The sequence below is a fragment of the Tamandua tetradactyla genome, chromosome 18 (genome assembly GCF_023851605.1).
Source record: "Tamandua tetradactyla isolate mTamTet1 chromosome 18, mTamTet1.pri, whole genome shotgun sequence".
Taxonomy (NCBI): domain Eukaryota; kingdom Metazoa; phylum Chordata; class Mammalia; order Pilosa; family Myrmecophagidae; genus Tamandua; species Tamandua tetradactyla.
In genome coordinates, this window is record NC_135344.1 from 18,894,756 (window position 1) to 18,907,885 (window position 13,130).

General features: G+C 42.0%; 1 protein-coding gene across 2 annotated transcripts in view; it reads left to right on the plus strand.

Annotated features, from left to right (window-relative positions):
* KDSR (3-ketodihydrosphingosine reductase) overlaps window positions 1-13,130 on the plus strand; it is a 63,761-nt gene that overhangs the window by 37,937 nt on the left and 12,694 nt on the right. The window contains exons 8-9 of one of the 2 annotated variants that reach the window (XM_077135305.1): window positions 5,828-5,911; window positions 7,602-7,703. In XM_077135305.1, the coding sequence (XP_076991420.1) occupies window positions 5,828-5,911; window positions 7,602-7,703 (186 nt within the window). The remainder of the gene's footprint in view (window positions 1-5,827; window positions 5,912-7,601; window positions 7,704-13,130) is intronic. The other variant, XM_077135306.1, reaches the window with a different exon arrangement.

Consider the following 13,130-nt stretch of genomic DNA (forward strand, 5'->3'; position numbering starts at 1 on the left):
GGAGGCACAGGAGGCTGGCATGTTTGAGGAGCCTGGAGCATGGCAGCTGTGGGGATTTGGAGTGAGAGGCTCGAGAGGTATCTGCGGTTGGACTGTAAAGGGTCTTCTGTGCCAAGTTGAAGGGCTTGAATTTGAGCTTCTGATAGTGGAAAGCATGGAGGGTTGCTTTAGGTAGGGACAAAATGCATTCAGATGAGTGTTTCAGAACCTCTTTCAGATAGGGAAGAAGGGCTGGAGGTGGAGAAACTCGATCTCTTGGTTTTGGCACAAGGACAGATATATAGACCAGTAGAATTGAATTTAGAGTGCAGACATCAACCCTCACAATAATGGCCAACTGATTTTTAACAGGAGAGCAAAAACCATTCAACTGTGTAAGAATAGTCTCTTCAATGGAGGGTGCTGGGAAAAACGGGATCACCATTTGCAAAGAATGAAGGTGGACCCCTCCCTTAAACCATATATGAAAATTAACTAAAAATGAAATAAAGACCTAAATATAAGAGCCAGAATTATAAAACTCCTAGAAGAAAACATAGGGAAGCATCTTCAGGACCTTGTGTTAGTCAGTGGTTTCTAAGACTTTACACTGAAAGCACAAGCAACAAAATTAAAAATAGATAAATAGTACCTCATTAAGTAAAAAAAACTACACACTGGGAGAAAATATTTGGAAACCATATATCTGATAAAGGTTTCATATCCAGAATCTATAAAGAAATCCTTCAACTCAACAGCAAAAAGACAACCCAATTAAAAAATGGGCAAATGACTTGAATGGACATTTCTCCAAAGAAGATGTATAAGTAGCCAAAAAGCACATAAAAAGGTGCTCAGTATCATTAGTTATTAGGGAAATGCAAATCATGACCACAATAAGATATCATTTCACCCCCACTAGAATTGCTACTATTAAAAAAAAAATAACAACTGTCAGAGAGGATGGGAATGTGAAATGGTGCAGCTGCTGTGGATGACAGTTGTGCAGTTCCTAGAATTACTGTAGGTTCTGGCAACCCCACTACTAGGTATATGCCCAAAATAATTGAAAGCAGGGACTCAAACAGATGTTTGCACACTGGTATTCATACAGCATTGTTCACAATTGCCAGAAGATGGAAGCAACCCAAGTGTCCATCAACTGATGAATGGAAAAATAAAATGCGGTATATACACAATAGAGTATTAGCCTTAAAAGGAACAGAAGTTCTAACGCAGGTTACAATGTGGATGAACCTTGAAGTCATGTTGAATGAAGTAAGCCAGACACAAAATAATAAATATTGTACACTCTCAGTAATATGAAATAATTAGAATAAGCAAATTCATAGAATCAGAATCGAGAATGTAGGTTACTCAGGGATGGGGTGGAGGTAGAGAATAGGGAATTAAGGTTTAAAATGTATAGAGCTTCTATTTGGAATGATGGAAAAGTTTTGGTAATAGATTGTGGTGATGGTAGCATAACATTGTGAACGTAATTTCCAGCACTGAACTATGTATTTGAATGTTATTAAAAGGGGAAATTTTAGTTTGCATGTATGTTACTAAAATAAAGAATTAAAAAAAATCCACGAAAACTGTACAGCACGAAGAGCGAACCCTAAGTTAAACCATGGTCTGTAGTTAATAATACAATTATAAAAATGTACTTTCATCAGTTGTGACAAATGCACTTCACCAATGCAAGGTGTTAATAGGGGGTTATATGTGAATCCTGTATTTTATGCATGATTTTTTTGTAAACATACAACTTCTCTGGAAACAAAACAAAAAACTGCACCTTTGTTTTCCCTCTCCTCCCCACCCCACCGTATTCTCTCCCATCTCAGTACCTGTTACCCACCGTTCACCTAGTGCTTAGGCTGCAAACCTTGAAGCCAACTTTAATTCTCTCTGCACGTTCTCCTGCTCTACTCTCAGGACACGTCCCCAATCTGACGTATTTAACCCATCTTCGCCACCATCCTAGGAGCATAGTCACAGTTATTTTTCCTGAGCTACTTATTAAAGTAGCCTTTTACTAATCTGCCTGCTTCTGTCCTTACCCTTCTGGGGTCTGGCCTTCATATAGTAGCCAGGGAGCCTTTAAAAAATTTTTTTTTAATTTTTATTTTATTTATTTTAAACATTTTTTATTACTGCATAGAAGATAAATACAAAGGAAAGAAAAAAGCAATGATTTTCAAAGAACACGTCAGTAAATAGATACCAAACAGATTCCAGAGTTTGGTATGGGTTACCATTCCACTATTTCAGATTTTTCTTTCTAGCTGCTCCAAAACACTGGAGGCTAGGATAAATATTTTTTTCTTTTTTGTGAAAAATAGCATTGTTCTAGTTCGCTAGCTGTTGGAATGTAATATACCAGAAATGGAATGGCTTTTAAAAAAGGGAAACTTCATAAGTTGCTAATTTACAGTTCTAAGGCTGTGAAATTATCCAAATTAAAATGTCTAAAGAAATATCCAATCTAAGGTATCTAGGAAAAGAAGACCTTGATTCAAGAGGGCTGATGGCATTCAGCATTTTCTCAGCAGGAAGGGCACATGGCGGGCATGGTGGCATTTGCTAGCTTTCTCTCCAGACGAGGTGTTTTCCTTTTTTGGCTCCAAAGGTCAGTGGCTGGTGGACTCTGCTTCTACCAAGGCTGGCCTCTTGGCATTTCAGGACCTATCTGGTCCAGTGACCTATCTGGAGGTTGTAGGTTTCTGGAAAGTCATCCCAATGCATGGAACCTTTGTAGAATCTTTTATAATACCCTTGGTATTCTTTAGGATTGGCAGGATTGGTTTTGGTTGAGTTTGGCAAATTATGATAGGTAGCAATGTCTAACTTAAGTTTGCATAAGAGTCACCTCCAGAGTAGCTTCTTGAACTCTCTCAGTCACTGATTCCTTATCTGTTCCACATCTTTTCCCCCTATTGGTTAGAATGGAGATTCCATTCTGATTCTCCATTGATTCACCATCGATTACACAATGCCAGGGCCAGGCTCATCCCTGTAAGTCATCTCCCACACTGCCAGGGAGACTTACACTCTTGGATGTCATGTCCCACATGGGGGGAGGGCAATGATTTCACTTGCAGACTTGGGCTTAGAGAGAGAAAAAGAGAGGCCACATCTGAGCAACAAAAGAGGGCCTTCAGAAGTAACTCTTAGGCATACCTATCATAGGCTAAGCTTCTCTGCTACCTACATTGGCTTCACAAGAGCAAGCCTCAAGATCAAGAGCTTGACCTGTTGATTTGGGTGTCCCTAATGTTTGACATGGCATCAGGGGTTTCCATGATGGTAACCTTTAATATTTTTTATATATTATATTTTTAATATTTTTTCTCACCAGGGAGACTTTTAAAACATAGATCAGGTCTGTCACTCCCCTGTTCAAAATCCTTTTGCAGGGCGGGCCACGGTGGCTCAGCAGGCAAGAATGCTCGCCTGCCATGCCAGAGGACCCGGGTTCGATTCCTGGTGCCTGCCCATGTAAAAAAAAAAAAATCCTTTTGCACGGCTTTGTCCAGTAGAACTTTGGTGACAGAAACGTTTCCTGTCCATGCTTCCCAATGTGGTTGTCACACTCAGGCTGTCGAGTACTGGATATGTGGGTGATGGGACTGAGAACCTGACTTTTTAATGTTCTTATCACTCTAATTTAAAATTAAAATTTAATAGCACATGTTGGGAGCAGCTACATGGGGGTGAGGGTAGCTCTCATGGCCCCTTTCGCTGCTGAAATGAAATCGAAGGCCCTGGGGCTTACAGGTCCCCGGGCTGTCTTGTCTTTGGCCCCCTTATCTGGAATACTTTCTGCCACTCTTTGTGTGCTCAGCAGCACTGCACCCCTCTGCTCTATGAATTTGTAGGGCTGCTCCACTTTGGACCTTGCTCTGGCCATTCCCTTGCTATGATGTTCGAGTCGCGTACTCCCTCACTTCATGGAGTCTTGTCTGGTTGTCACTTGGAGAGGAGTTTCCTGACCCTCAGCACTTAAAATACCACCTTCCCCTCCTGGTCTTTCACCATCCTTGTACCTGGCTTTATTTTTCTCCATTGTACTTATCATGATATATACACACATACATATATACACACACACACATATGTAATGCACACATATATACACACATATAAATACACACGTGTATTTACATATGCATACATGCATAAAATAACTGCCATGCACCCTTAGTACAATGCAAACTTCATACACTGTTCAAAGTAATGTCCTCTTTGCCTAGAACACTTCCTTGACACCTAGTAGTCCCTGAGCAAATGAATAAATAAAGGGGGGAAGAAAGGAATCAATCGGATCTGATCACCTTGAACTTCAGTTGATTTTCGTCTTCTTATCTTTTATAGTAACGTTTAGTAAGTGTGAATCGTTTCAGTGTAAAACTGACATGTAGGGTCCATAGACTGTGTATTTGTAAAAAGATGCTTATGATGTAGGAGCTTTTCCCCCTATTTTTCTCTTTGGCTCTACCTCTTCTTAAATGATTCCTCATTCAGAGAAGTTTAAGCCTAATGTTCCATCTCAGGATAAGCTGATCTGCTAAGCAAATTTATAGCACTGGTAACTGTCCTTTAGTTTCAAGCCAGAGATGGCAGAGGGTGGTGATTTCCTTGTAAAGATTTGGCTTAGATGTTAAGTGGTGTTTTTTCTCTGTGCAAAATGCTAGACTGACTACTTTGGGTGAGTAAAATTTCACGTTGGTTTGTGGGTCCTTTAGGGGGCGCTGTATATATTTTTTTAATCTAATGTGTATTCAGCACAATTAACCAAATGCCACCTGGTGGTCTGATAAAAATGAGTGCTGGCACCTTCTCAGTTTAGGTTGGTGAAGATATACTTGAATTTTATGTAGTACTTTGCCTTTGTATTTTAAGAAAATATTTTTTCTGTTTTTTTAATTTTCGCAAACCCATATGTTAAATAAAATTTAGAGTCTCATGCCATTTAAGGCTTTAGTTTTGAAATTTCAAATTCAGACCCCCTTAAACAGTTTTCAAGTACTTGTGTGTAAGGAGCCATCAAAAATATTCAAACATAAATAAAAAAAGACCCTGCCTACAAGGAGCTTAGGAGGTAGAATGTAAACACACAAGTAGCCGTAATATAAGGTAGACACATTCAAAGAAGAGAGAGAGAGACTACTTCCAGTTAAGAATCCAAGAAGGTCTCTTTGAGCAAAGTGACGGTTGAAATGGACCTTCAACCACCTTTTGAAGAATGAAAGGCTAAGATTTGGGGTTCTGCTGCACTAGCCCAGCAGTAACTGGCAAACAGCCAAGCTAGGGTCCCTTTGATGTTTTCTCAGAAGTAGCTCCTTCTCTCTGGGTCTTCTCTCTCCTCCTGGGTAGGCTGATCTTGTGGGGCAGGGGTTTGGGCTGGCCCGTCCCCTGTTTGGGACCTCAGCTCTGTGGACCGGCCCACCCTCCCCCTGCTGGTCTGCAAGTCCAGCTGCAGGGGCCGTGCTGGCTGCTACAGCGGCAGCTTCCTCTGCATAAACAGCAGCAGGCGGGCGGGCTCAGCGAGGGCAGTTTTCTGAGCTTGCTTTCCACGATGTGTTCTCCCTCTAGCCTCAGTGGTCCTCATGCCCCACATGGGTGCAGGGGTCTCTCCATCTCACATCTGCTGCAGGGCTGGGTCCCACACAGTACCCCGGCAGATACTGACTTAGCATCCAGATGGCCCTTTTTCTGTAAAAGTATGGATCTGCTCAAAGGTAAAAAATTTCAATTATCTGTAAATTTGGAGTCTGTAGGAATGATTTATTTTTTATTTAATGATGGTATTGATATGTACATTTTTTCCCACTTTAAGCCTTTGGAGACTCGACTTATTTCAGAAACCACATCTATTTGCAAACCAGAACAGGTGGCCAAACAAATTGTTAAAGACGCCATAGTAAGTAAAATCCTTGCTTTGTTTTCTTTATTAAGAAGTGTAGTAATAGATTTCTGAAAAGGTATTTTTGTCCAAAGGCTTACTTCCAAACATAAGCTATTAAATTTTTTTCGTCAGTTAGACTTACCGTATCTAAGATTGGACACTCTACTTTCCCTCCCTTAGATACTTCATTGATGAAGTATTAATTAATAAGCTCCTGAAAACTAATTCAATATATTAACCTTAAAAGAGATTTAAGTGAGCTCTGTTATGATGTGTGAATAATATACTGCGGACAGCATGCTGTCATCTTTCTCCTGCTCCACAGTACTTTTGGTTTTAGATTATTTTAGTACCTTATTCCAAGCAAGTTGATTGAGGAGTTTCCTTTCCCTTCCTTACTACCAATTATCATTCTCCCAAAGGTTAACTAAGAAAGTACAACCCATCAGACCCATCGTCATGACAACCCAGCTGATAAGCTTTCCCAGCTAATGGGTTTACTTTGAATCAAAAATGGTATCTTTGGAAAACATGTGTTATTTTTTAGGAAACTAACCTATCTATTAATCCAGAGTTTTCCTAGGAAACAGAACCGACAGACATTGCTGGTGGGAATGTGAAAAAGTTCAGCCACTGTGGAAAAACGTTTGGCAGTTCCTCAAAGAGCCAAATATAGAATTACCCTATGACCAGCAATTCCACTCCTAGGGATATGCCCCAAAGAGCTGGAAACAGGGATCTAGATAGACACGTAGACATGCATGTTTACAGCAGCTTTATTCACAAAGACCAGAGCATGGCAACAGCCCCAGTGTCTGGGAATGGAGGGAAAGATAAACAAACTGTGATATATCCATAGAATGGAATATTATTCAGCCATAAAAAGGAATGAGGGACTGATACGTGCTACAGCTAGATGAGCCTTGAAGACATCGGGCTAAGTGAAAGAAGACAGGCACAGAAAATCACGTAGTGTATGATTCCATTTATATGAAATACCCAGAAAAGGAAATCCAGACAGAGAAAAAAGCAGATTGGTGTATTCTAGGGCTGCAGGGAAATGGGTAGTGGGGACTGAGTGCTTGCGGATGGGTGTGGAATTTCCTTTTGGGGTAATGAAAGTGTTTGGGAACTAGTTAGAAGTGGTGGTCACAACACTGTGAATATACTAAATGCCACTGATGTGTTCACTTTAATTTTTATGTTCTGTGAGTTCTCCTCAATCTAAAAAACAAAGAAGGCATAGGAAGATGGCATACGTACTCAGGGTGGTACTTTGTTTTCTTCTTTCTAAAGTCAAAGCAAATGCGTTCAGTATTTTTAATGATCCTAAATAGCCTTTTGAGTCTCGGCAGGAGTCATTGAATCAGGTGATCTTCAAACTTTTTCATCTCTGGACCACTTTACACTCTTAACAAATTGACAACCCTGAAGAGCTTCTGTTTATACGGGTTATACTTATTGATAACTCATGTTAGAAATTGAAATTGTGTAATTTTAAAAATATTTATAAACTAATTAAAATAACAGCAGTAAACCCAGGACATTGCCAAGCCTCTGCAGTACCTGTGAGCTCAGAATATGTGTCTTTCCCTCTTACTCCTTGGAGAGTTAGCTAACCCACTCCCACCTTGCTGATACGTTGACCTGATTCCTTTCTATGTCACCACTGTTCCCTCTTTCTTTTCTCTTCTTTCTATTTCAGCAAGGAAACTTCAACAGTTCCATTGGCTCCGATGGGTACATGCTCTCATCGCTGACCTGTGGGATGGCTCCAGTGACCTCTATTACTGAAGGGCTCCAGCAGGTAAGCTCTGCCCAGGTCTTTACACAGACAGACAGACAAAAACTCCCTCTCATTAAGCTTTGATGAGAAAAGGCTGAGGGTAGATTTATTAACTTTATGCAAAGTTGTGCAGGATATTATTGGAAGTATCTAATAAATATTTTTCTCTTCTCTACCAGGGATAAATAACTAGGAAATAGGTTGAAGTTGTAACTTCAAGGAATTTAGACCAGGAAGAAGTCTTCTATGCCAGGCATTGCCGGAATAGACAGAAAATACAGTCCTTGCTGTTGAGTTGTTGATCTAGATTCTCATCTGAGAACCACTACTTAGCAGTGTTTTGAAACATGGAATTCCCTTCTGTTTGGAATCACTTCAGGTGACCTTGCCTTAAAATATCGAGATATTAGACTTGAAAACCATTTTCAGGTGATGCAGGTCACAAATAGCTAGGGAGCTAGAAGTCAAGGGTCGAGCACAGCCCCTACCCACATAGAACATGGCATTTTGTCCAGGACACATAAAAGGTATGAGTAGAGGCTGTTTGCTTTACTAGGTGCCCAGCTTGTTAATGGGGAATCAGACATGAGACAGACATGAGGCATACTCTCTAATCTCAGGACACAGTCTAGTGGGACAGATGAAGAAAAAGGGGGATGTTAATATAATGTAACGTAGTAAGAAGTATGTATTGTCAATGAGAGTTATGTATAGTTAGCCACAAACTGGGTGGCTTAAAACAACAGAAACTTATCCTTTCACCATTCTGGAGGGCTGGAGACTGAAATCAAGCTGTTGGCAGGCCGTGTTCCTTCCACAGGCTCTAGGGAAGAATCCTTCCCTGCTTCTTTCAGCTTCTGCTGTTCCCAGTGTGCCTTACCTCCAATCTCTGCCTCTTCTTCACACAGCCGTCTTCCCTCTGGAGTCTGATTTTTCCTCTTCTTGTAAGGACACAAGTCATTTTGGATTAGGGTCAGGTTTAGTTTGTCAGAGCTGCCAGAATGCAATGTGCCAGAAATGGATTGGCTTTTATAAAGGGAATGTATTAGTTAGGGTTCGCTAGAGAAACAGAATCAACAGGAAATATTCATAAATATAAAATTTATAAAAGTGTCTCACATAACCGTGGGAAAGTAGAGTCCAGGATCTGTAGGGCAGGCTGTGAAGCGGACGATTCCGATGGAGGTCTGGATGAACTCTACAGGAGAGGCTTGCTGGCCAAAGCAGGAAGAGAACCTGTCTCTTCTGAATTCTCCTTAAAAGGCTTCCAGTGATTAGATTAAGCATCACTCATTAAAGAAGACACTTCTCTTGGCTGATTACAAATAGAATCAGCTGTGGATGTAGCAGACATGATCACGATTTAATTCTGTGAAATTTCCTCATAGCAAAAGACAGGCCAGCACTTGCCCACCCAGACAAACAGGTACCATCACCTGGCCAAGTTAACACATGAACCTGACCATGACAGTCCACCCCTTGTCAACTTAGCAGCTATGCTCATCACCTTAAACCATACCTAATTTCTAAATAGAAAACAATAAAAGACACATTTTTTTCTCACCTAACAATACTCAACTGTCCTGCATATAACCGGAAACACATTAAATCTTTCCAGAATAGGGTGCAAGTCCTTGGGTAATAATCTTAAACTTGGTATCTTACAACTTCAATAGTATAACATGAACAAAACAGCATTACACTCCTTGTTTCTATAACTGGTCATGTGATCATAGTTCATATTTATCACTACCTTCTTCTAGTAACAGTACCCATTCATGTTCCCTGTACCCTCAGCAAGCATTTCAGCTGGCCGTGTTTCTTTGCCTGGTGGGGTAACCCAAACCTTCATTCCTGAAGTTTCAGAGCCATTGGTAGTCCCGCTGGGATTGGGTTATTGCAGTTTTCCATTGATTTTAATCATAGGGCATGGTAGTAATAAAAGATGCCCTGGGGATCCCCTGTATTCCAGGAAACCTCTTCTTTACCTCCATTGTGTAGTTGCAGTCCTATTTCCCCCTGATAATCAGGGTCAGTCACCCCAGCCAGTAATGTAATCCCTTTCTTGGCTTGTTAATCCTGGGGCATGAGTAGCCCAAAGTGACCAGGTGGCGGTCTTAGATTCCAGTTCAGTGGAATCATTGTTGTTTCTCCTGGTGGAAGCACTTCCCCTTTTGGAACTAAAAACTGTAGACCAGCAGAGCTCAGGGTTGCAGGGACAGGAAGCAAAAATTTTCCTAGTGTATCACTAGGGCTAATAGTGAGTGGTACCACTCCCATTTCCACCCCTTGGTTCCTGGACCCATGGATCCTGGCTATGGGAGAAACAGCACCATACAGTGGATGCTGATTCAGAGCATACACAGCTTCCTGGAGAACATTACCCCAGCCCTTCAAGGTATTGCCAGCTAGTTGGCTCTGTAATTGAGTTTTCAAAAGGCCATTCCACTGTTCTGTCAATCCAGCTGCTTCTGGATGATGGGGAACATGGTAAGACCAAGAATTCCATGAGCATGTGCCCGTTCTGGCACTTCATTTGCTGTGAAGTGTGTTCTCTGATCAGAAGCAATGCTATGTGGAATACCATGACGATGGATAAGGCATTCTATAAGCCCACGGATGGTAGTTTTGGCAGAAGCATTGTGTGTAGGGAAAGCAAACCCATATCCAGAGTATGTGTCTATTCTAGTTAGAACAAATCACTGTCCCTTCCATGAAGGGAGTGGTCCAGTGTAATCAACCTGCCACCATGTAGCTAGCTGATCACCTCAGGGAATGATGTCATATCGGGGGCTGAGTGTGGGTCTCTGCTGCTGACAGATTGGGCACTTAGCGGTGGCTGTAGCCAAGTCAGCCTTGGTGAGTGGAAGTCCATGTTCCTGAGACCGTGCATAACCTCCATCCCTACCACCATGACCACTTTGTTCATGAACCCATTGGGCAGTGACAGGAATTGCTGGGGAAAGAGGCTGACTGGTATCCACAGAACAGGTCACCCTACCCACTTTATTATTAAAACCTTCCTCTGCTGAAGTCACCCTGTGGTGCACATTCACATGGGACACAAATATTTTCATGTTTTTAGCCCACTCAGAAAGTTCTACCCACATACTTCTTCCCCAGACCTCTTTGTCACCAGTTTTCCAATTATGTTCTTTCCAAGTCCCTGACCATCCAACCAAACCATTAGCAACAGCCCATGAATCAATATACAGATGCACCTCTGGCCAGTTCTCCTTCCAAGCAAAATGAACAACCAGGTGCACTGCTCAAAGTTATGACCACTGGAAGATTTCCCCTCACCACTGTCCTTCATGGACACCCCAGAAAGGGGTTGTAGTGCTGCTGCTGTCCACTTTCAGGTGGTACCTGCATATTGTGCTGAACCATCTGTAAACCAGGCCCGACTTTTCTCTTCCTTAGTCAGTTCATTATAAAGAATTCCCCTAGCTCTCATCTGGGAAAGAGAAGGTAATGTGGCAGGAGTGGAGACCATGGACATTTGGGCCACTTCCTCATGTAATTTACTTGTGCCTTCAGGACCTGCTCTGGCCCTATCTCATATATACCATTTCCATTTTATGATGGAGTGCTGTTGCACACGCCCAACTTTATGACCTAGTGGTTCAGACAATACCTAGCTCATGATAGGCAACTCAGGTCTCATGGTAACTTGTGGCCCAAGGTTAAGCATTTGGTCTCTACTAAGGCCCAATAGCAGGCCAAAAGCTGTTTCTCAAAAGGAGAGTAGTTATCTGCAGCAGATGTTGTAAGGCTTTGCTCCAAAATCCTAAGGGCCTGCGTTGTGATTCTCCTATAGGGACCTGCCAAAGGCTCCAAGCAGCATTTGTATTTGCCACTGACACTTCAAGCACCATTGGATCTGCTGGATCATATGGTCCAAGTGGCAGAGCAGCTTGTACAGCAGCCTGGACCTGTCACAGAGCCTCCTCTTGTTCAGGTCCCCTGTCAAAATTAGCAGCTTTTCTGGCCACTTGATAAATGGGCTGCAGTAGCACACCTAGATGAGAAATATGTTGTCGCCAAACTACAAAGAGACCAACTAGACATTGTACCTCTTTTTTGGTTGTAGGAGGACCCAGATGAAGCAACTTATCCTTGATTTTAGAAGGGATATCTCGACATGCCCCACACCACTGGACACCTAGAAATTTCACTGAGGTGGAAGGCCCCTGTGTTTTTGTTGGATTTATCTCCCATTCTCTGACATGCAAATACCTTACCAGTAAGTCTAGAGTAGTTGCTGCTTCATGCTCACTAGGTCCAATCAACATAATATCACCAATATAATGGACCCAGTGTGATGTCTTGTGGGAGGGAGAAACAATCAAGGTCTCTGCAGACAAGACTATGACATAAGGCTGGAGAATTGATATACCACTGAGGTAGGACAGTGAAAGTATACTGCTGACTTTGCCAGCTGAAAGCAAACTGTTCTGGTGTTCCTTACTAATAGCTATTGAGAAAAAAGCATTTGCCAGATCAATAGCTGCATATTAAGACCAGGGGATGTATTGATTTGCTCAAGCAATGATACCACATCTAGAACAGCAGCTGCAATTGGAGTTACCACCTGGTTGAGCTTACGATAATCCACTGTCATCCTTCAAGACCCATCTGTTTTCTGCACAGGCCAAATAGGAGAGTTGAATGGGGATGTGGTGGGAATCACCACCCCTGCATCCTTCAAGTCCTTAAGAGTGGCGGTAATCTCTGCAGTCCCTCCAAGAATCTGGTATTGCTTCTGATTTACTATTTTGCTCAATAAGGGCAGTTCTAGTGGCTTCCACTAGGCCTTTCCCATTATAATAGCCCTCACTACACGACTTAGAGAGTCAATATGGGGATTCTGCCAGTTGCTCAGTATGTCTATACAAATTATATATTCTGAAACTGGGGAAATAACTACAGAATGGGTCCAGGGCCCCACTGGACCCACTGTGAGACAAAACTGAGCTAAAACTCCATCGATCACCTGACCTCCATAAGCCCCCACTCTGACTGGTGGACCAGAGTGATGTTTTGGGTCCCCTGGAATTAATGTCACTTCTGAACCAGTGTCTAATAATCCCCAAAATATCTTATCATTTCTTTTTCCCCAATGTACAGTTACCCTGGTAAAAGGCCGTCAGTCTCCTTGGGGAAGGCTTGGAGGAAGATTAACAGTATAGATCTGTGGCAGTGTAACAGGGTTCTTCCCCCAGCTTCCCTTTTGTTCCAGGGGCTCTGGGTCTGTAAACTGTCTCAAGTCTGGAAAATGATTAAGGGGCTGTGACTGTGTTTTTGTAATTCAAGTTAGACGTTTGTTCACTAGACCTAGAACTTTTTTGTTTATACAGCTCAAACAAGAATTTAGTAGACTGCCCATCTACTGTATTTCTAGGTACCCCATGATTTGCTAGACGACACCACAAATCTCTGAGTCAG